Here is a 22,301-nt window from a genome sequence, read left to right as displayed (position 1 = left end):
TGAAAACATTGTTTTATAATGTACTTATATGAAGCAACTTGGGTTAACATTGAATATGATATGAATTTTCATATTTTTAAATGAACATGGGTCTAGACTCTAGAGATTAATAAATGCTGCAAAAAAGTTATTGACATTAGTTTAGGATTCCTAATGCATTGAACCGAACTTACACATTTCAGTACACATGCATGTTTCTTATGAATGCAATAACTTTTGACATGTTTTGCATTAGAAATTCTTGTGCTGTTATTTTTCGGGCTGCTGTTATTTAGCTTGTCATTTAAATCTGGAAGTTTGTTTCTCATGTTGTACTAGATTTATATGTTCTTCTTTTTTTTTTTTTTTAGATGTACATTAAGAGTTGCCAATATTTAATAATGCCAAATGTACAATTTAAGTGAAAATATACAAATTTAATTATCTATAGTAGACTTAAATTTGTTGGTAATTGAAAACAGGTTTTCAGAATGTTGCTGTTGTCACACACCTGGACTCATTTAGTGTGTTTTTGCCCGTGACCCAGTTTCTGTCTTCCGTGTTTAGTTTGATTAGTTCCCAGGTGTGTCAATTCTATTCCTCATGTGTTCCATGTCCCTGTTAATTTAGTTATTCCATCCACCTGTGTTTCCCCATTATCCTTTGTACTTAAGCCTTGTCCTTTCAGTTCTGTTTTGTCGGGTCTTCACTTGCTACTTACGTGTGTCTACCTCTGTGCTCCATGTTGGATATCCCCTGTGTTGGATATATTAAAAGCCTTATTCTGTTTATCCTCGACTCCGTATTCCTTCAGGCAGCGTAAAACCGTGACAGCTGTTGGCTGTAGAACAGGATGAAACGTGAATTGAAGTGACTATTATATATCTGTTATGCTCATTGGAGCAAAATATTCCATTCAAAATATGCCTTCCAAATACCATGTCCAGTAGGATTCATGTTCAGTATGTCTTCATTTTATGATGTGTTTTGTTGGGCATTATTTTGAAACATTTATTGTATATGTTAAATTCAAATGAGCAGTCCACGTCACTAGATTTGCAATCAGAGCTATGCACCGTAATCATGTTATGAACATCATTCCTTCTAGGTATAAACTACTGCTAAATATCTCAATTGATAACTCCGATGGTTTATTGTAGCCTTGTGATACAGAAAGCAGCTATTCATGTTGACATTTTCAACAGGAAATGTATCTGCTGATGGAGCAACTGATCTTGCAAAATCTAATTTTACATTAGACATTTATCAAACTGCTTCACATTTATCAATGCTTACGTCTGTGATATCTAAAATGAATAGTATTGAAATGAAAATAAAATGAAAATATTCACCAGTTAAGAACCCAAGTGTTATGTTTTGACCATGGAGCTTTTATTTTGAGATCATCCGGGCACCTACAAAGCTCAATGAAATACACAATTGCAAGAGGTGGATTTATGTATGATCAACTTTATTACATTCCAGCATTTGAAAGTCAAAGTGATGGTTCAAAACCATTATTCCAAACAACAGCTAGTTGCTACAATAAAACCTTATATGATACATACTTAACCAATTTAACAGAAATGGTTGAAAATATGAGCTGAAATTAACCAGATAATTTTATATGTCTATAATTTGGCAAGAAAAAATTACTGAGTTCTCTTTTATTTTTCTTCATTATATCCAAGTCTGTAATCAATAGCAAAGCATTTATAATTTAATAAGAGCCCATTCACATAGAGCTAGACAATACGGAGCAAAAACCCCAGGAAAATGAAAAGGCACTTTAAGAAAAACTTCCCATTTACAATCTGCATTGCAAATCACATTCTGCTGAATATTTACAGGGAAGTTTAATATACATATCCTGTTTTATCCAAATTAAAAGTAATAGGCAAAAGCAGTAAGCATTGTTCAACATTTGGTTTTGTTTAAATAATCCGACTTATAAATTCAAATATGTATCTCTTTTCAAACGGATTTGATCAGTCTTTCTACATAAATATTAATGAAAAATTAATCTCTCAACCAAACCAGTGAGGTATGGGACAATCAGTGCACTTCTTTTGGTGTGAATCTTCAGTCATTCTCAGGAAGAGGAACAGCGAAATCATTAACAGAAGAGTGGTCACTGGATCAACAGTGTTGAAAATTAAGACAGAAATGACAAGCAAGCACTTTATAAAAGTGAAATCAACCTGTCTTATGTGAAGACAGATCTGTTTCAGAGCACAGAATGGGGTGAAGTCAAGAGACTGCTAGAATGCAGTTTTTTCAAATTAAGCAGAGCTTTTCAAAGGAACAGTGTTTCTGATCACGGAGGAATTTGCTGCAGGAAATTAGCCAGCCTCTTTTTAATTCTGGAAAGTGCTAATGTAAATTATATATATTTGCAAGATGCTCCACAGATTTTCTCCATGGCAAATTTCATGAAAACCTGTAATTAGAGGTGTAAATAGTCATTCACATAAAAATAATGCATGCTGTTATTTAAAAACTAAGAATGAATTGTATGGAAGTTATGAAATTATACTATATTTTAAGGTATGAAAACCGACAGGTCCCAATAACAGCAGGCTTAGGTAAAAAGAAAAAACTATTTAAGCGTCTAGAAAACACTCAGTGCTGCTGATGCTTTTAATGAGAGTGTGCATATGCATGCATGGATTTGAACTCCAAATGTCCTCCACAATCCTGAGCTCAATACTTCTATTTTGGTAATGATGGGTTTCTGACATCAGAAATCTAACTGGGCACATTTAAATGTCAATGATACAAGTACGATGTTCAGAAACTCTGTCTGTCTGCTCATGGTGAAGTTAGATGGAGGAAGTCAGAGAAAGTTTCATAGTTCATATTGTCCTTACCATGTATGTGAGGGATTCATAATGGATAGTCTTCATTATTAGTTGCAACCTTGTGAGAATACGAGTGTTTGCTGAAATCCAAAAGAACAAGAGATGGTTAGCATGTGCATGCCTAAATAACTGGGTATATTAAATCTCAATCCAGCACACATGTATAAGACCTCATCCCATAGCTAAACACAGAACCCCAGCATTAATGGTTGCATAACTGTAGAATTTTCCATTGGAACTTCTTGAGAATTTGTATCCACAATGAAGCATTCTGTGGTTCGATACATTGCATATATATTTAACTAGCTGCTCAAAAAAGTGAACGTCTACAACTAAGACGAAGCTTAACATTATATATTTTGATTTTAAGCAAAAAGTAGATTAAAAATGGGCACTTAAATGCTCATAAGATAAGAGTCAACAACCTTTTCAAAATGCTCATGCTTTGAGCTGAAATCCAACAGTCAGCATGTGCATGACTAAACAGCTGGTATACTAAAACTTCACCTCAAAGGAATCTCCATTTCCCATGAGAAATGTCTGGAAATCTTACCCAAACCTTCCTCCTGTTTTGCAACCACTGAATGCAAAGTATTCATTTATTACCCAATGTGAGTGTATAAGAACAACAGTCTAGAAGTCACGAAAAGAGCAACTGAGACAGTGCAGATAACTTACCGATTCCTTCTGACAATCCACCATACCAACACACCTATTAAACAAAGGAATTGTTACAAATAACACTGTAATAAAAAAGTATCCCACATAAAAAGGTCAACAAAACGTATTTTCTTGAATATTTCACAAAAAAAAAAAAAAAACAACACTGATAATTTGTGACAGTTGTAAGGGGGATTGGACAAAGTGCGCACAATTTGACTTATGCTCGGTGAGGGAGGCATATCAGCCCAAGTGTATATGTTTAGCATATTTCTCACACACCAGTAGGTTTATTTAGGGTTTTTTTTTTTTGCTATAATAAATGTTGTTGTTAATAATAAAAGATACTACAATATACATTAAATTAACTTTAAATAATAATAAAAAAAAAGTATTCAGAACAGAAATGCAAAATATAAAAGTTTAAATTATTTTTTGTGGAGTTTAAAAATAATAATAATAATTTAAAAAACGTGTTTTTATACATATTAACTTATCTTTTTTTCCCCTCTGTCTCGCTCTAAACAATGCAATTTTGGTCTGGTGTGATGATCAGGTTAGGCTTATTTTTCAGAATATAAAGTCATTATCAAAAAGAAGAATTTAAAACATATTCTCTGTTTCTCTGCATTTTGTTCATTAAATAGATGAGCTGACTTATAACAACATATAACAACAACAACCTTGTCCATCCCGAAACCAAACTCAGCCCCTTTTAAAGCATAGTACTGCTACAACTTAACAAAAGATTTGGTGAGTGCATTGAATTAAAAGAAGGTATAGGACGTGTAGACTGACTTACCCACAACAATCAAGATCGAAGACACAACACACAGTGAGGTAACCAAGTGACCTGAAAAAAAAAGGAAAATTAATGGATTTAGACATAAATGTGGAAATCACTTTTTTAACACTTAATAAAACAAAATAAAAAATTACAACAAAATAAAACATAACCCACAAGTAAATATTAATTTAAAACAAACCACAGTGCCTGGCAAGCAATATGACATGACCTGGAGAATGTTCAGAAACTAGCCTTTTATAGGATAATGTGAATCTCTGATCTGTCAGAGAGTTTATTCTTAGGAGTTAGTAGATGTTAATGTAGAGTTAATGTTTTATTGGCAATGATATGGAGAGTTGTACTGACAACAGCTCATTTATAATTTTAGCAGAATTAGATGATTTCTACATGCATGTTTATGAATTTAGAGCATACGTAGAACCACTTTAACTCCCAATATATATATATATATATATATATATATATATATATATATATATATATATATATATATATATATATATATATATATATATATATATATATATATATATATATATATATATATATCCACAAATTTTTTTTGGGGATGTGTTGTGATTTTTGAACTGACATCCCTGAATCAAAAATGTATTCTAATCGTGGGGTGGCTAAAGATTTCTAGGCCTAAGTTGTAGGACATTATAGATTTTTTTTAATAGCTAATAAATGATCTGAACATCACTACAGAAAGTTTCTGAGCTCTCTCCTTTTTGGATTTTTAATGTTAACTCTTTAAAGCAGGGCCATTGTGAGAATATTAACGTGTTTCTAATATTTTAATAATAAAATATAGATTCATAAGACAATACTTCTCTCTTTAGCAGGCTCGGATGTTGTGGAAATCGCAGGAGTTGCGGTAGTCGTGGGAATCGTAGGTGGGGCTGAGAATCAACAAAATAAAACATAACTCAAGTAAATGTAAACCTTCACTTAAAACAAACTACAATGCCCAACTAGAAAATATGACATGACCTGGAAAATGCTCAGAAACTAGCTTATTATAGGATATTGTGAATCTCTGAGCGGTCAGAGAGTTTATTCTGAGTTAGTAGATGTTAATGTAGAGTTGATGTTTTTTTTTGGCAATGATACAGAGAGTATCAGAGCTCATTTACAATTTTAGCAGAGGTGGGGGTAGGGGAGGGCACTATTCCGGTATGAAAGTAATTACAGCTATTATGTTGTTCCCTGTTCACTGTATGTTTGAATAATCAAGAGTTGTATTGCAGGGAGTCATGTAGAAATATAAATGAACGATGCATGGTTCTGCTCTAAGAGTCTACACCAGACGTGTAAACGGCGCGATTTAACAAAAGCAAATTAGAACCCAGTGATGTTCTCTGCTGTGGATGCGGGGCAACAACAGATCCATAAAGACCGGTTTTACAATTGGAATCACCTGAATCAATGATTCAATTACTTTTTTTTTTAAACTGGCAGTTGTCGCCACCTGCTGGCGGAAGAGGATAAGCGTTACAATACAGACAAGTGTTAAGAATACGGGTTTATACCCAAACTATAAACCTTTATCCCAGTACTTATTTTATTTCAATGTCTGTAACCCAGAATGACGTGTGGTTGAAGACTGTTACTCTTTCTGGATCAGCAGCAGCATGAATGATAACGACAAATCGTGCTTCTCTCACGCGCGATGTGAAAAACTCGTAACAGACGTAGCTGAATCATTATCATTCAGGAATAAGATGGCGTGGGAGTTTGAATCGAGATCGCGATCTTTAAACGATTAATCTTGCAGCTCTAATGTAAACGCTGCTAATTTTTTGACGAGGATATCATCACATTCTCACAAGACAAGTCGGATCTCCTGCCACTATATTTCGTCACATCACTATGAAATATCCATGCATTCATTTAACGTTTATAAATCCACCCAGATTATGTGATTTAATTACGTGTGATTTCAGCTGTTCATAATTCTTTATTTTTTTGTAAAATCAGAATAAAATGTAGTATGTTACTGGGATGTTTCTAGCAAATCATTATTTGATTTTTGAAATCACATCCCCGAATCAAAAAATTTATTCTTATTGTGGGGTGGCAAAACATTTCCAGCCTTAAATTGTAGGCCATCATCTTCTTTCAATAGTTAATAAATGATCTGAGCATTACTAGAGAAAGTTTCTGAGCTCTCTCCTTTTGTATCTTAAGGTTAACTCTTTAAAGCAGGACCATTGTGAGAATATTAATGTGTATATTTTATTCATTAACAGACTTTCTTTCTTCATCTCATGACATTTTAACCATAACTTACCAAAACATTTTGGTGGATCTGGTTTAAAGGTTCCATCCTCAGAACAATGAAGTGTTGCTTGTCCTATAAGAGTAAATCCTCTATTACAGCTATAGAAGACTTCTTGTGAATATTCGTAACTTTCCAAAGGCATATCTTTGAGTTGCCCATTTTCTATGACTGGAGGTGGTGAACATTTCACAGCTAAAGAGAAAAAAAATTCAGGTGAATAGGTATTTATTTTCAGGACAAAAATATATATTTTAATACAAATCGAGAATGGTTTTGTGCTCTTCAATATTACATTTCATTAAAATGTAAGAACTAACATACATTCACAGAGAGGATCTCCGCCATCCCATCCCTGATCTTGGCATGTTCTTGTTGTTTCCTTACTCGCTAACAAGAATCTGAAAGCAATGATTCGCCTCTTACCAAATACTTAAACACAGCAAACAGTCTAACTTCCATGTGGTTTAAAACAGACATATTTATGCATATATATAAATATAAATGACCTTAAAGGTCCCATGACATGGATTATTTCCTTTTCTTTAAATGCTTTTTAATGTTTCCTTAGGTGTACTTATATTGTTAGTATGATTTTAACATTTAAAATTTAGAAATAAAAAGCATTTTTAGATCCTGATATTAGCCCTTGAATGCTTTGTTTGAAGGGGCGTGTCTGCTGTGAGACTCCGAGTAAACCACAACTGTTGTGATTGGCTGACATCTTTGCATACGAAATGCATTCATGTGGAACCCCTCTCAAATATATATATACAGTTGTCGAGATTAACGAATCGTGGAAGTGTTGATTATATAATTATTTTTTCGATCTTTTCCCCATCACATGAAAGGCTGCAGTGATGAGCATTGAGTAGACAGAGTCTGTTTATCGCGTGGATGCAGTGATCTCCTCATTATTGCAACACGTTATCTCACAAAATGCTTTAACAACAGCTAACAGCAAACACATGAATACAGTAAGAGCTCCATTGTGCAGCATAACAGCTTCATTCATTGTAACGGCAGTTTGGGCAAGTGTGCAGATATACTCGCGATGTGTAACAGTTCCGGAAAAAAGCGAGTGTTCTTTGATCGCTCTCTGTAGTTAAATCACAATTTAAATAACAGATTTGTTTCATGCTACTAAGAGAAACAACGTGAAGTTGATCGTTTAGTCACTGGCTTGATTCACCGATGCATAAACAGTATTAAACGATTTATAAAGAAAGTCTGTGTGAACGTGAATGATTAGCTACACATCAGAAATCACTGATCACAGATCAGACATTAATGAACACTGTTACTCACTGTTTGTGCCGGTGCTGTCGAATCCATATCATAAAAGTCTGTTTGTAACGCCTGTGCTGACATTGCGACTGAATTATATGTAAATATTTGGGCGGGCAAAGCAGAGAAAGGGGAGGTAACAATTAGGTCTGTGCGATATGGACAAAAAAAACCTATCACGATTTTTTTGTCAATTTTGCGATTTCGATTTTAATCACGATTTTGACAAACATAGACATGCTTTACAGTCATAAATGCATTCAGTATAATTTTTAAACTTATTTCCAAAGGAAAACCAATGAGAGCTTTATCAAATGCCTCTAGAACAGACATAAGTCAAAATAATCACTAAGTAAAGATGTCAAACAAAATGTCTAGACATATGGAAGAAAATAAAATAAAATAAAACCGTGTTCAGGGATCTTTTTTTTTTTTTCTCTCCATGCATTGGTCATAGAGCTCACTGTAGCGGTACCCTCAGGTGTTATATGTTTTACCCAATATATTTATTGCCCAAAGGTCACGTACTCCATCTGCAGTGCGTATACAGTAATTTATGTGTAAGCGGTTCAGAAGCAGCAACGAGAGTGCATTATTGTAACGCGAAACAGCACATTAAAATAATGCGCGAGCGCGAATCTTTCCACTCGCACCAGTGATGCGCGGGTCAATGCCTACTATATAAATGACAAAGATTTAATTGGCATTTTTATTTCAAAGGTTCCGACCGACAGCGAGCCGAATATCATTAAAAATATTTTTGGATGACTGGTAACCGCGGGCACCCGCTCATTTTGGATCAACCCGCGCATCACTGACTTGCACGCAGATTTCCTTTGCTCTGTTATCAAAACCAGATGCGCGTGCTCAGATCATAGACTGTATAAGGCTCAGATACATGCTGACTTACAACGTGTCTCCTCTCATTCAACCTGTGTCCTGTGCACTCACAACTCTGCGCTCACGCGCAAGATATTAAATCTTTTCGCACCTTTCTATTTATAACCTTTTCTTTTCTCATCTTTTTACTGCGTGCAGTGTGAACGTTCTGATCCGTTAACATGGCTCGAAAAACAAAAAGGCTGCGCATCACAGACAGTGTGTGAACCTGGAGTTAGGCATATGCCCAGTCTGCTCTCAGTGCTCTGCTCTCGCGCTCCACTCAGGTGCGCTGCATCCTGATTGGTTCAGATAACATACTGCAGGAGGTCTATGGAGTTAGAAATGTGTCTTTATTGCATGCGAGAAAATAAAAGATCTGAGAGAAAAAACAAAGTTTGAGAGAAAAAGTTATCACAGATAGCAAAAAAACATTTCATGAGGGAAAAAAGAATATTTGAGAGAAAAAGTTTTCATGCCAATAGCAAAAAATAATAATATTTGAGACTAAAAAAAGTTTTGAGAGAAAGTATTTTCTCATAGAACATAAAAAAATATACATTTGAAATTTTTAAAATTATTTATGAGAAAAAAAATCTCTCTCAAAATACTTTGAAAAAAAACTCAAATATATATTTTTTGCTATCAGTGTGAAAATATTTTCTCAAAAAAAAAAAAGTGTTTTTCTCATTTTCGGCGGGGCCACGTTCCTATTGGCCAGTCGGGTGAGCATCGTCTTGTCTTGGGAGTCGAACTGAATCATTACATCATTGTTCGGTTCACCTGCATAGATGCCGCCTCTGCCTTATGGCTAGTTAAGTTGAGCACGGACATATGACACTCCAATGTTTGGGTAAGATGATGACACACAGCTGGCTGAGCAAGTTCAGTATCACTGAAGATTAAACATTAAAAAATAGCACTCATATTCATGAATAAATGTGTATTATATTATTTGCTTGCTAATCGCTAGTAAAGCTAACCAGCCATCATGCTAGGTAAACTTGCAAACTCACCTGGTTTATACTATGTTTAAATCAAATGCCAAATTAATGTTTTGATTTAGATAGTTTTACACCTTATATAGCGAGTAGTGAGCTAGTTTCTACCTTTGCACTTGCTAGCCTCAAAGCACCTGAAGAGTAACTGCTTGTTCATACAACCTCCCGTACAACTTTCAACTAACATTAGTATGCATGGAAGGTGGCAACCCTACAACTAGCTAACGTTAGACAGTGATTTATAAACCGTTTGAAAGATTTAAAAGAAAAAATAATTACCATGACAGTACAGGCACAAACATATTTGTGGGTTGCTAATGTAAGAGTTAGTTCTAGACCTGCAATTTACCTTGTCAGCTCTAGACCTCGGCTAGATGGTAAAAAATATTTAGAATAAGCCCGTGTAGCTGAGTTTGTGAGCTATACATGCAGTGTAGCTAAACATGTAGTGCAACAACCATACAAAGACTATTTTAAACAAAACTAGGTGGGACACTTTCAAACGGTATATCAATCACTGCTCACTCACTACTCACTAAATAAGGCGTGAAACTATCTAAATCAAAACATTAATTTGGCATTTGATTTAAACATAGTATAAACCAGGTGAGTTTGCAAGTTTACCTAGCATGATGGCTGGTTAGCTTTACTAGTGATTAGCAAGCAAATAATATAATACACGTTCATTCATGAATATGAGTGCTATTTTTTAATGTTTAATCTTCAGTGATACTGAACTTGCTCAGCCAGCTGTGTGTCATCATCTTACCCAAACATTGGAGTGTCTGTGCTCAACTTAACTAGCCATAAGGCAGAGGCGGCCTCTATGCAGGTGAACCGAACAATGATGTAATGATTCAGTTCGACTCCCAAGACAAGACTATGCTCACCCGACTGGCCAATAGGAACGTGGCCCCGCCCATGACACAATTCTCACAGTGAAAGCAAAATCCTGACACGAGAGCAAGAAATTGCATCGAGCAAAGAAAAGCGTTTCGAGGGAAACACTTTTTTTTTTAGAGAAAATATTTTCACACTGATAGCAAAAAATATATATTTGAGAGTTTTTTTCAAAGTATTTTGAGAGAGATTTTTTTTCTCAGAAATAATGTAAAAAATTTCAAATGTATATTTTTTTATGTTCTATGAGAAAATACTTTCTCTCAAAACTTTTTTTTAGTCTCAAATATTATTTTTTTTTGCTATTGGCATGAAAACCTTTTCTCTCGAATATTCTTTTTTCTCTCATGAAATGTTTTTTTGCTATCAGTGTGATAACTTTTTCTCTCAAACTTTTTTTTTTCTCACAGATCTTTTATTTTCTCGCATGTAATAAAGAACCAAAACTCACTCCATAGAGGTCAGGGCCGCGGAAAATCGTGCTATAAAGCGATTTAGAAATCGCGCACACTCAAATCACGATTTTATTTCGATTTCGATGAATCGCACAGACCTAGTAACAATTCTCCTTGCAACGTCACAACGAGCAGATTCAAGATCAGCCCGGTTGAGCTTCCATTTTCTCAAAGGCAGAGAAAGATAGAAAAATCTTGATTTACACCTATTCAAATTTCTAGAAACTTGGGGACCATATACAGGCTAGGGGAACTCATATTAATCTTAAAAAACCTCAGTGAAATTTTCATGTCATAGGACCTTTAATTGTTTCACTTACCCTTTGTCACAAACTGGTCTAGCCGTGTCGCCAAATAAAGTCCCAGTCATTTCATATCTCCCATTACGGAAAACAGGAGGACTTTCACAGGATTTTCCTGTAATGTATTCAAGGTATTGACTGATTTAGAATTGGTGCTCCTCAAATACTGTCAGATTGATGAATAATAATCTTCACTGTTGCTTCATTACATGATACAGGGATTTATTCCTGCCGTCAGTGGGAAAACCACTGTGACTTTAGTTATTTAAATACGTCTTGAGTCATACCATACATCATTTCACATATCTGAATTAGACCTTTTAAAATACAATGTTTAAAGGCATTTTAAAGGAATTTACAAACATTACTTAATATTTAATGACAGTACATACGTGTGCAACTGAGTCCCAGACTTGTCCACTTGATCCCCTCACAGGTAACTGATCTAGATGCTGTTGAGTCAATTGGCTTGTGTCCAATCACACACTCAAATGTTACATTAGATCCATCTGGGAATATTTGTGTCGAGCGATCGTTTGCTGATAAAATTACATTTCTTGATGCAAAAGAAGGCGGTTTACATTCCCCTGTGGAAATAAACAACATGTGTTACTGTAATCTGACGCAGTAATATTTTGATCATCATCATCATTATTATTATTAGTAGTAGTTAAATTTCTCCATCTTATTCTTACTTTGGTTAAAAAAAAAAAAATTGTATGGTTTACTCACTCGAGTATAGCCCTATTCGGACGGGACTAGTTTTACAGAGGGTCATTAGAGAAATCTGCGTTTCACAGACGTACTTGGTGATTTTAATCCCGTCCGAAATCTGCCACGTCTGTGTTTTTCTCACACAACCTCTGTGATAATTTCAGAGCAAATTACCTACTGTTTTTCAGCAAACTCAGTGATCCTCTGAAAAAACTAATCCCGTCCGAATGCGAATGTCTCTGATTGCCGGTGATATTTTATTTCACAACGCATTTCCTCATGTGTTTTGGCCAACATGAATTACCGTAGATGCTCTTACTGTGCGGATGTTTGATATATTTGCTTAGCGGCAAATAAAAAAAATAAATAAATAAATAAAATCAAGAGCAAGATCATGTTAACTGTTAATACCATCTATTTTAATATCAGCATCAGATAAGATTACTCACATTCATTTATGCACTCAGTTACATAATGTTTTAATTACATATGTACCTTTATGAAAATTAAACATACGTTAGGTTTAGCCTACTACACACACACACACACACACACAAAATACTATACTTTGCTATACTAGCCATTTAGTATTTATTGTGTATTAATACTAATGGCAATCATTCTGAATGAATGCAATGCACGCATACAGAGCGTGTGATCTCTGTGATGCCCAGATGCACAAAACAGACCCTCCCACCTCTGTAACAAATAAGGAGATGTTAGTCCCGTCCGAATTGGTACATGAAAATCACAGACGTCAGGTGGTAAGAATCGAAACTCAAACGTAGTTTAGAAAACTAGTCTCGTCCGAATAGGGCTTAAGACGTAAAGTTTATATTAAATTACAATTCATAACAAATCAAAATTAACTGAATTTCCAATATGGTCTAATAAAAGTTAATCAGAAAAGAATAATAATACTACAACTGCACCTGTTTATGAATATTGCTTGAAGACCAAGTATCTAAATGGTCTATAACAAAGTACCAAAAAAATAAAAAAATAAAAATAAACTGAAGAACAGGCTGCTAGTCTTTATCATTTGCATAATAGGTGAAATTATGTATGGACACAGCTTTTTTGCAATAAACTAAAACTTATGCAATTCAGCAATTATTCAATGACAATTCCATTTTTTAGGGATGATGTCATCACGCACACCATTTTGTCGGCAAAAGGCCAGTTGGAAGGAAACCGGCTGGACAGAAAAAAAAATGTATACATATTTTTTTGTCGATGACAAAACAGGGCAAAAACCTGATGGAAACTTGGCTAGTGATACTGAGAGTTGCAATGACAACAGCTCATTTAGAATTTTAGCAGAGGTGGGGGGAATTATTTTAATTATTAAATGATTAACTCACTAAAATAAAACTGCATAACTGCAAAATTAAAAATAGAATTCTACTAAGAATTTAATTGTCAAAATGATCTTTAACAGTATTTGGCAGGATTAAATGTGTTAAAAGTAACATTTGTGCTTTTGTGTGTATGCTGTACAAATGTGTGCCAGGTTCTTTCTAAGGTCTCTTCTTCATCTACTTGAACACCATAGAGCTTTCCTTGAACAACCTTCACTACTGGGAAAGGTTTTGTAAGGACCTTTAGAACAATGGGCCCGATTAACTAGTAATTGTGTATATTTGTACACAATAGGGCTGTACAAAAAATCGAATGCGATTTTCATGCACATCTCATCAGTAAAAACGTTCCTTTAATTGGAAGTATTAAGTGACATGACATTCAGCCAAGTATGGTGACCCATACTCGGAGCATACCCGGAGCAGTGGGCAGCCATTTATGCTGCGGCGCTCGGGGAGCAGTTGGGGGTTCGATGCCTTGCTCAAGGGCACCTAAGTCGTGGTATTGAAGGTGGAGAGAGCACTGTACATGCACTCCCCCCACCCACAATTCCTGCTGGCCCGGGACTCGAACTCACAACCCTTCGATTGGGAGTCTGACTCTCTAACCATTAGACCACGACTTCCCCATTATCTCCAGCACGTGTGTTCAGATCAGCGTTGCCAGGTTTTCACAATAAATCCTGCCCTGTTGCTTCTCAAAACTAGTCCAAAACTAATCGCGATTCCAGGAGGTTCCCAGATTGAAAAAAAATGCTTCCAGGGGTTAAAATATACGTTTTGTTTTTTGGCATGGTTGTCTTGGTAAAATTCACATTTTAGGGGCTAAATATCTCGTTATTGGTATTGGGGTTGCTTCAAACCGCGGACATGAAAAACAACCGCAGACTTGGCACTCGTGCAGAAGATTTGTGCGTGAGCTCATCCGAAGCATGCAAACCTGCGCCTCAGAAGGCGCGCAAATATTAAGCTCTCTCTGAAGTACTGCGTCGCTTAAATGGACAAATTCACACAAAAATGTCAAAATGCCTGCCTTGTTAAGTATCCTACAGCAGACATTGCCGGCTGAACGTTGGCCTACTGTATCAGTGCATTCTCTTAAAGAGACAGTCTTTATATTAATCGAACAGCAACAACAAATAAATCACTCACTGATCTTGATTGAAAAGCTTTTGTAACTTTAACAAATAATCATCTTTAATTTATTCAGTCCAATATGCAATGCTGTTTTACAGTTAATTACTAATGCTAGACCTACCTAAAAAGCCTGAAAATCACCGTTTATTTTATTTGTTCGGGAAACAAACCGAACCGTGAAAAGGTTGAACCGTTCCACCCCTAGTTTACATCATGTTGAGAAGACGTTGTGTTCAAGGATACCGCAGTACAATTTAGAGCTGAAGATCTTTGCCCGAACCCAACGGAACCCGATTGGCCCCAACAGGTTCGTGCTTAATTTATATAATTTTACACGGGCTCAGGCTTGTGCTCTGGTTTGTGAGGTAAATGAGTGGTCATGTGATGCATTTCGATTAGCGAGAAAAAGATGCAAAAATAGATGCTGAGTAGGTAAAACGGAGTCTTGCCTCTGGCGATTAAGTTTTGGTTGCACCAGCAACTAAAGCAAAGTCTGAGGTGTGGAAAAGTTTTGACCATGTTTATAACGAGAATAATGAGCCAGTGGGCTATATTGCTGGACGAATCAGTGAGCGCAGGAACGCGCTGAAGCCATCTACAGTGTATTCAATAATTTTCATACACAAAAACATGTAGGCCTAGCCTAATCTTGGTGAGTAAAGGTTTTTCAAATTATATGTTACGTTATTCGGAATAAATTATGTTAAAACATGTATAAATGATTCTAAAGCCAAAAGAGCTGTGTGTGTGCACATTTGAATAATGTCGGACTGTAAACGGGTTTGCACTTTGAAAAAGCTGTCAATCAAAATGTATTTGTCGGGCACGGGACGAAATCTGTCTGGCTCGGGTCCTGTCCGGCCTAACTTTTAAGGCCTGATTACAGCTCTAGTACAATTCGAACCTTTTTCTGTGTGCAAGTCATTAAACCAAGGACTGCTTCTCTAATCTTGGCTTTTATAATTGTGGTTTATTTTGCTGCACCGGCAGTTATAGGGTTAATGTTGATATCGGTGTTTGAACTAAACTCATTTAGGATTTGCCAGTATAAATATTTAATAGAAAAAGGACGCAAACTCATGCACGCAGTGAGAAGATTTGTGCGTGAGCTCATCCGAAGCATGCAAACCTGCACCTCAGAACGCGTGCAAATATTAAGCTCTCTCTGAAGTATTGTGTCGATTAAGTGGACAAATTCACACAAAAATGTCAAAATGCCTGCCTTGTTAAGTATCCTACAGCAGACATTGCCGGCTGAACGTTGGCCTACTGTATCAGTGCACTGGATCAGTGTATTCTCTTAAAGTGACAGTCTTTATATTAATCGAACAGCAACAACAAATAAATCACTCACTGATCTTGATTGAAAAATTTTTGTAACTTTAACAAATAATCATCTTTAATTTATACAGTCCAATATGCAATGCTGTTTTACATTAAATTACTAATGCTAGACCTACCTAAAAAGCCTGACAATCACCGTTTATTTTATTTGTTCGGGAAACAAACCGAACCGTGAAAAGGTTGAACGGTTCCACCCCTAGTTTACATCATGTTGAGAAGACGTTGTGTTCAAGGATACCGCAGTACAATTTAGAGCTGAAGATCTTTGCCCGAACCCAACGGAACCCGATGTGTACCCAGTGCAGCTTTCCAGGAAAAGCACAATATTACTGTGTTACTGAAGTAGTTACTGAAGTAGAATTAGTTCTGATAATTCCCTGTGAACCTATTATTTCAAAAGAATGTGTCGATTATTGTAGCCTGATGTTGTTCTAATTACTTTGTTTAATAATAAAGAATGTAGTGTAGCACAGACTTTATAATCATTGTGAAATTGTGGTTTATTTTGCTGCACCGGCAGTTATAGGGTTAATGGGTGAGAGATGAGCGAGTTAGTTAGGCTGGTGCTCCTGTGATACAGTGGTTCTGGGTTCTAATTATAAGTTAAGACAGAGTGTCTTGTGTCTGTCTTTTTTAAACATTACAGTAGACATATTTTGGTTTACAGACTGTATTGTTTCATCAGTTAGTCATGTTAGCACCTGGCTAACGTATCCACCAAGTGTTTACAGTTTAGCAGCTAAACTTTAGCTGTAGCCCTGATTTGCTTGCATAAGTGTTTTTGTATTTTATGTCATTATAAGAACAGAGTGGCGCACTATATTAATGTTTTATGTAAAGGTGCTTTGTCAATGGTAGCACTGGCTAACTGGCTCAATGAGTACTCTCTGTGCCAATCACAACAGGCTTGGCTAGCTGGACAATCAGAGCAAAGAAGGCTTGTGGAAGGGAAGGGTTGTAATCACATCTCAGAATAAAAAAAAATTAATCTATTCATGTGGTGGCTAACAATTTCCAGCCTTAAATTGTAAGCCAGCATTTTCTTTCAATTGTTAATAAATATTGGAACATCACTACAAAAATTTCTGAACTCTCTCCTTTTGGATTTTAATGATGTTAACTCTTCAAAGCAAGGCCATTATGAGAACATTAAAGCTGCAGTCCGTAGCTTTTGACGCTCTAGTGGTTAATAAACAGAACTGCTTTCGTCCTGTGGAAGAACATTGTAGCCAGAGCTACTTCTCTCTGTTTATGTCTATGAAGAATCATAAAGGTACTGGGTTACTCCACCGCGATAGACTGAACATAAACACTTATTATAGGTGTACCCTAGTGATTCAGGACAGGCTAAAAACAAGGTTTGAAAAACGGATTCATGGTGTACTCGCTTATTATATACATTTTGTAAATTTTGAACACACACACAAAAAAAAGTTACAGACCGCAGCTCATATTTCTGCAAATGGCAATAGGACCACTGGGAGGAGCCAGGGGAGCTTGATTTTTTTTTCACAGATTATCGGTCTCATATTCTACTGTCAGGACATAATGACTGGTTTAACAAATATGTAAAAAATACATTTCTACAAAAGTTACCTACTGCAGCTTTAATTTATAGCTAATATTTTTATAATAAAGAGTCAGAAGACAATATCATTCTATTTAGGAGGATTGGATGTTGGGGAAATCGCAAGAGTAGTCGTAGGTGTATTGTTCTGGGAGGTCCACTTATTAGGATTTTAACATAAAAAAGTATTATAATTTAGTCGTAATAGGCTATTTTCTGTCCTGTTTTAACCCCCCTCATCAGCACGCTCTGTTTGAATATTCGTGGCGGATTGTAGATTTGGAAGTAAACGCCGACTGCTATGATTGTCTAACAGTTGAGTATGTTTGACAGCCTACATACTTCATAAATGGATGGTGCTGTGATTTAGGTTAAAAATGCATAAATACTAATATCAAACGATCTGTAATAACAGACAAAGCAATAGTGATCATATAATGAAAACATTTACTCACACACTCACATCTGTGTGGTGCAACATAACTGATGAATCCATTATAGTCTCACAGCATCGTCTTTTGTTTTTCAGCCGAAAATCTGGCAGTGAATTTTGCCTTGTTTGAAAGAAATCCTCAGATAATACTATTTTACTAAATACTATTTATATACCACTGAATACTATTTTAGTTATTATACCATTATTACTTATTTCTATCTTCTGAACTACTAATGTGATGTTAGCTAGACTCACTATAGCTCACTAAGACTTCCTCAAACAACAACACAGTAAGTATATGACAAATTTCATTCTGGGTGAACAGTTCCTTTACAAAAAGCAGTCATACATTAATAAAATAAAATAATTAATTTCAGTCTTACCGATGCATTGTGGTGGTTCAGGGCTCCATCCATTTCCTCTACACACAATATAAGCATCTCCTTTCAGTGTATAGCCGTCTTCACATTTGTATTCTATAAAGTTACCCTGTTTGTAGGGTGCTGATTTTCCACCAACTCTTTTTGCATTAGGAATTTTAGGTGCTGGACACCCATCTGGTAAAAGATTATTTAAAGGAACAGAACTGATCATTAAATATTTTATTCATTAACAGGAAGAAACTCACAAGACTTTTTTTTCTTCATCTCATGACATTTTAACCATAACTTACCAAAACATTTTGGTGGATCTGGTTTAAAGGTTCCATCCTCAGAACAATGAAGTGTTGATTGTCCTATAAGAGTTAATCCTCCGTTACATCTATAGGAGACTGCATCTAAATATTCGTAACTTTCCAAAGGCACATCTTGGAGTTGCCCATTTTCTATGGCTGGAGGTGCTGAACATTTCACCGCTAAAGAGAAAAACATATCACATTCATATACCTATTCATATACAGGTGAATCGGTATTTATTTTCAGGAAAAAAAATAAAAACTATTTTAACACAAATCGGGAATGGTTTTGTGCTCTTCAAGATTATATATTTTTTCAAATGTAAGAACTAACATACATTCACAGAGAGGATCTCGGCCATCCCATCCCTGATTTCGGCATGTTCTCGTTGTTTCTCTACCCGCTAACATGTATCTGAAAGCAATGATTTGCCTCTTACCAAATACTTAAACACAGCAAACAATCTAACTTCTATGTGGTTTAAAACAGACTTAAAACAGCATATACCTATATACACACACACACACACACATATATATATAGATATATATATATATGAACTTAATTGTTTCACTTACCCTTGGTCACAAACCGGTTTAGCCGTGTCGCCAAATAAAATCCCAGTCATTTCATATCTCCCATAAAGGAAATCAGGAAGACTTCCACAGGGTTTTCCTGTAATGTATTCAAGATATTGACTGATTTAGAATTGGTGCTCCTCAAATAATCTTATAATAATAATAATCTTCACTGTTGCTTCATCACATGATACAGGGATTTATTCCTGCCGTCAGTGGGAAAACAACTATGAGTTATTTAAAAACATACGCTATTTAATGACTTCTTGACCTATACCGTCCTTTTACGTATCTAAATGAGACCTTTTAAAATTCAAATGTTCAAAGGCATTTTAAAGGAATTTACAAATGTACGTTACTTAATAATAAATGACAGTACATACTTGTGCAACTGAGTCCCAGACTTGTCCACTGGTTTCCCTCACAGGTAACTGATCTAGATGCTGTTGAGTCAACTGGCTTGTGTCCAATCTGACAATCAAATGTTACACTGGATCCTTCTGAGAAATTTTGAGTCGAGAGATCGTTTGCTGATAAAATGACATTTCTTGCTTCAAAAGAAGGCTGTGTACATTCCCCTGTGGTGATAAACAACATGCGTTACTGTAATCAGGCACAGTACTATTTTGATCATCATCATCATTATTATAAGTTCAACTTCTCCATTCTATTCTTATATTTGGGGGAAAAAAGAAAAAATTTATTAGTATGGTTTAAACACTCGAGTAAGACGTGCAGTTGAAATTAAATTACAATGCTTGAATAGGATCAGCTAATTAAAGTTTATTAACAGTTTTTACTTTTTGTTAATGTTGCTCATAATTTATCACTTTATATTTAAATGCTAAAACTACTTTTGGGTTTATGTATCCATTTCATCATCAGAAGCAAATGTAAGTCATGTTTGGTTATGTCTGTGTACAGTAGAGGCATGCTGTGACCCCTATCAGGATTATCAAGCATCAAGCAAAACGATTTCTGTTTGCAAAGCATTATTAGTTTCTAGTATCAACATAATGCTACTAGGCTATAAACAGTTTACAAAAAACACAAAGTCCCACACAATCCTTAGAATAAAAATGATATCCACCTTTGTCTGAGGGAATGAAACAGCTTTTTAAACATATTGCCAGCACTTCAGGTTTAGCCAAGTGTCACTCAAATAAACAAACAAATGATTTCATATTTTAAGGGTGCACTACAAATAATAGTTATTTGTCATTTTGGCTGAATGAGCTATACGTTTTCCGTCATTATTTTTTATCCATCATACGTAGATACACCCCATTATATGTAGATACCAAAAGAATATAAGTTTCAAATCCTCTTTTAAGTTCTCTTTGTTCTGTCCATCTGATTATATTTTTTTACTTTTCTGCTGTAACAATGTGAAAAAGACAAAAATAAGACACTGTGTTCATGGTTTGCTATCATGATTTAATGAACAATATCCCACAAATAATTCACTGGAATGTACTAAGAATCTCAGATTTTGTGGAATTATTAGAGATAACCATTAAACAAGTTCATTGGCAGTATCGGATTGTGTACACTTCTGTGTTTGTTACTCCTAAAATTCACTGAAAGCGGCATAGGGTGTAGGGGAAAAAAATGGATATACTGTTCATGCCTGTTTTCTGGAAGAACAAAAACCTCAAGTGGCTTAATATGGTTTTGATGGACTAGTGAGATCTGGCAACCCTGTTAATGTGCAATTCATATTTTGTATGATATTGCCAAAAGACAAGACTCTAAATGTTAAATCCGTATATCTAACGTTATGTCATTAAGGTTCGTTTTCTACACTAGCATTTAGATTATCTTAATGCTAAAACACATACGTAATCTTAGTTAAAATTCATTAAAGAAAGAAAGAAAGAAAGAAAGATAGATAGATACTCACCTCGGACATGTTCACAGATCATAAGATAAGCAAGGAGAACAATACTGGGACACAGCACCTTACAGCCCATCTTGTTTATATCGGTGAATGCCTGCTCCAAACAAGGTCAATGTTTTTTCGCAACTAATAAATATAAAGACATCTTAGCGTAAGGAAATGTGCTTTTAAAATGTGTACTTTTAAACTAATTAAACGTCAACACATTCAGTACAACAACAACAAAGATACGAGAGATTCACATGAGAAAAAGCTTTTAGCCGTTAGCATAACAATCAAGATGGGGTTAACTTAACATGCCATATTATTAGACAACTTACACATGCTTTGAACGAATGCAAAATAATAGGCTTAGTTAATCAACCAAGCTTTGTTTTATTTTCTTATAAGGCTAGCGTTATACGTTACGCCAAAATAATGTGATCACATAACGTAATTTTAAGGTAACTAACGTTAACGTTAACGTTACTACGCAGCGCGTAGAAAGTGCATTGGTTAGTGCGCCTTATCAGGTAATTTAATAGTCGATAACATAAACTGTAACTCGACATATGTAAAATACCATTGTGAAAATAAAAATTACACAAAAGATAAAATAATGGATCATATTTTGTGTGTGTGTGGATAATTTCTTTTAAAAAATGGCGAGGACCTTGTGGTAGATAGGCTAACGTTACTCTATACATAGTCACAAATTAAATCGTTGTTTTAAGCAACCTTACCTTCGTTTTTTTTTTTTTTTTTTTTTTTGATTTATCGGTGCTCTGTGCTGGATTTAAACTGAGGCACATAAAGTCCAATTTCTCTAACAGGAAGGGCGGAGCACTGGTTTCTTTTTCTTTAGGGTGGAGATCAACACTTGGATCTCATGAAGTCATTTCCGTCTGATGACGTTCCGATGCGTCATGGAATTTTAGAGGGTGGGAAGGTTCTGTTACCGATTATAAAAAGCCACTTCACACCTTTTAGGTTCATTATGGCTTATGGTAGTGGATTTTCGACACAGTGGTGTATAAAATATGAATCTGTAAATCATAATAACGAGAAACTAATATTATAACGTCATAATCACTTAACATCTAAAGCCTTATTGGCACAGAATTAGTATTATTTGGGGACCTTGTGTTAGACCAATTTAGCAATTTTGTTGCTAAATTTGCCAACTTTTTAGACT

At 35.3% G+C, this 22,301-nt stretch overlaps 1 protein-coding gene across 5 annotated transcripts in view; it reads right to left on the bottom strand.

The window, feature by feature from the left end:
- The window catches only part of LOC113065508 (complement factor H), a 93,857-nt gene extending 71,856 nt beyond the window's left edge, over nucleotides 1-22,001 (bottom strand). The window contains exons 1-16 of one of the 5 annotated variants that reach the window (XM_026236802.1): nucleotides 21,850-21,997; nucleotides 21,131-21,253; nucleotides 19,611-19,805; nucleotides 19,228-19,324; nucleotides 18,987-19,063; nucleotides 18,646-18,828; nucleotides 18,356-18,529; nucleotides 11,806-12,000; nucleotides 11,432-11,528; nucleotides 6,914-6,990; nucleotides 6,602-6,784; nucleotides 5,139-5,210; nucleotides 4,303-4,353; nucleotides 3,519-3,552; nucleotides 2,850-2,920; nucleotides 1,430-2,419 (exon numbers count right to left, since the gene is read on the bottom strand). In XM_026236802.1, coding sequence (XP_026092587.1) covers nucleotides 2,866-2,920; nucleotides 3,519-3,552; nucleotides 4,303-4,353; nucleotides 5,139-5,210; nucleotides 6,602-6,784; nucleotides 6,914-6,990; nucleotides 11,432-11,528; nucleotides 11,806-12,000; nucleotides 18,356-18,529; nucleotides 18,646-18,828; nucleotides 18,987-19,063; nucleotides 19,228-19,324; nucleotides 19,611-19,805; nucleotides 21,131-21,200 — 1,560 coding nt within the window. In that variant the 5' untranslated portion in view covers nucleotides 21,201-21,253; nucleotides 21,850-21,997 and the 3' untranslated portion in view covers nucleotides 1,430-2,419; nucleotides 2,850-2,865. Of the gene's footprint in view, nucleotides 1-1,429; nucleotides 2,420-2,849; nucleotides 2,921-3,518; nucleotides 3,553-4,302; nucleotides 4,354-5,138; nucleotides 5,211-6,601; nucleotides 6,785-6,913; nucleotides 6,991-11,431; nucleotides 11,529-11,805; nucleotides 12,001-18,355; nucleotides 18,530-18,645; nucleotides 18,829-18,986; nucleotides 19,064-19,227; nucleotides 19,325-19,610; nucleotides 19,806-21,130; nucleotides 21,254-21,849 lie in introns of those variants that run through there. The other 4 variants (XM_026236797.1, XM_026236798.1, XM_026236799.1 and 1 more) reach the window with 4 other exon arrangements.
- Between the last annotated feature and the right edge of the window lie 300 nt (nucleotides 22,002-22,301).

This window comes from Carassius auratus, chromosome 48 (assembly GCF_003368295.1).
Source record: "Carassius auratus strain Wakin chromosome 48, ASM336829v1, whole genome shotgun sequence".
Taxonomy (NCBI): Eukaryota; Metazoa; Chordata; class Actinopteri; order Cypriniformes; family Cyprinidae; genus Carassius; species Carassius auratus.
This window is presented reverse-complemented; position numbering and strand designations above follow the sequence as displayed.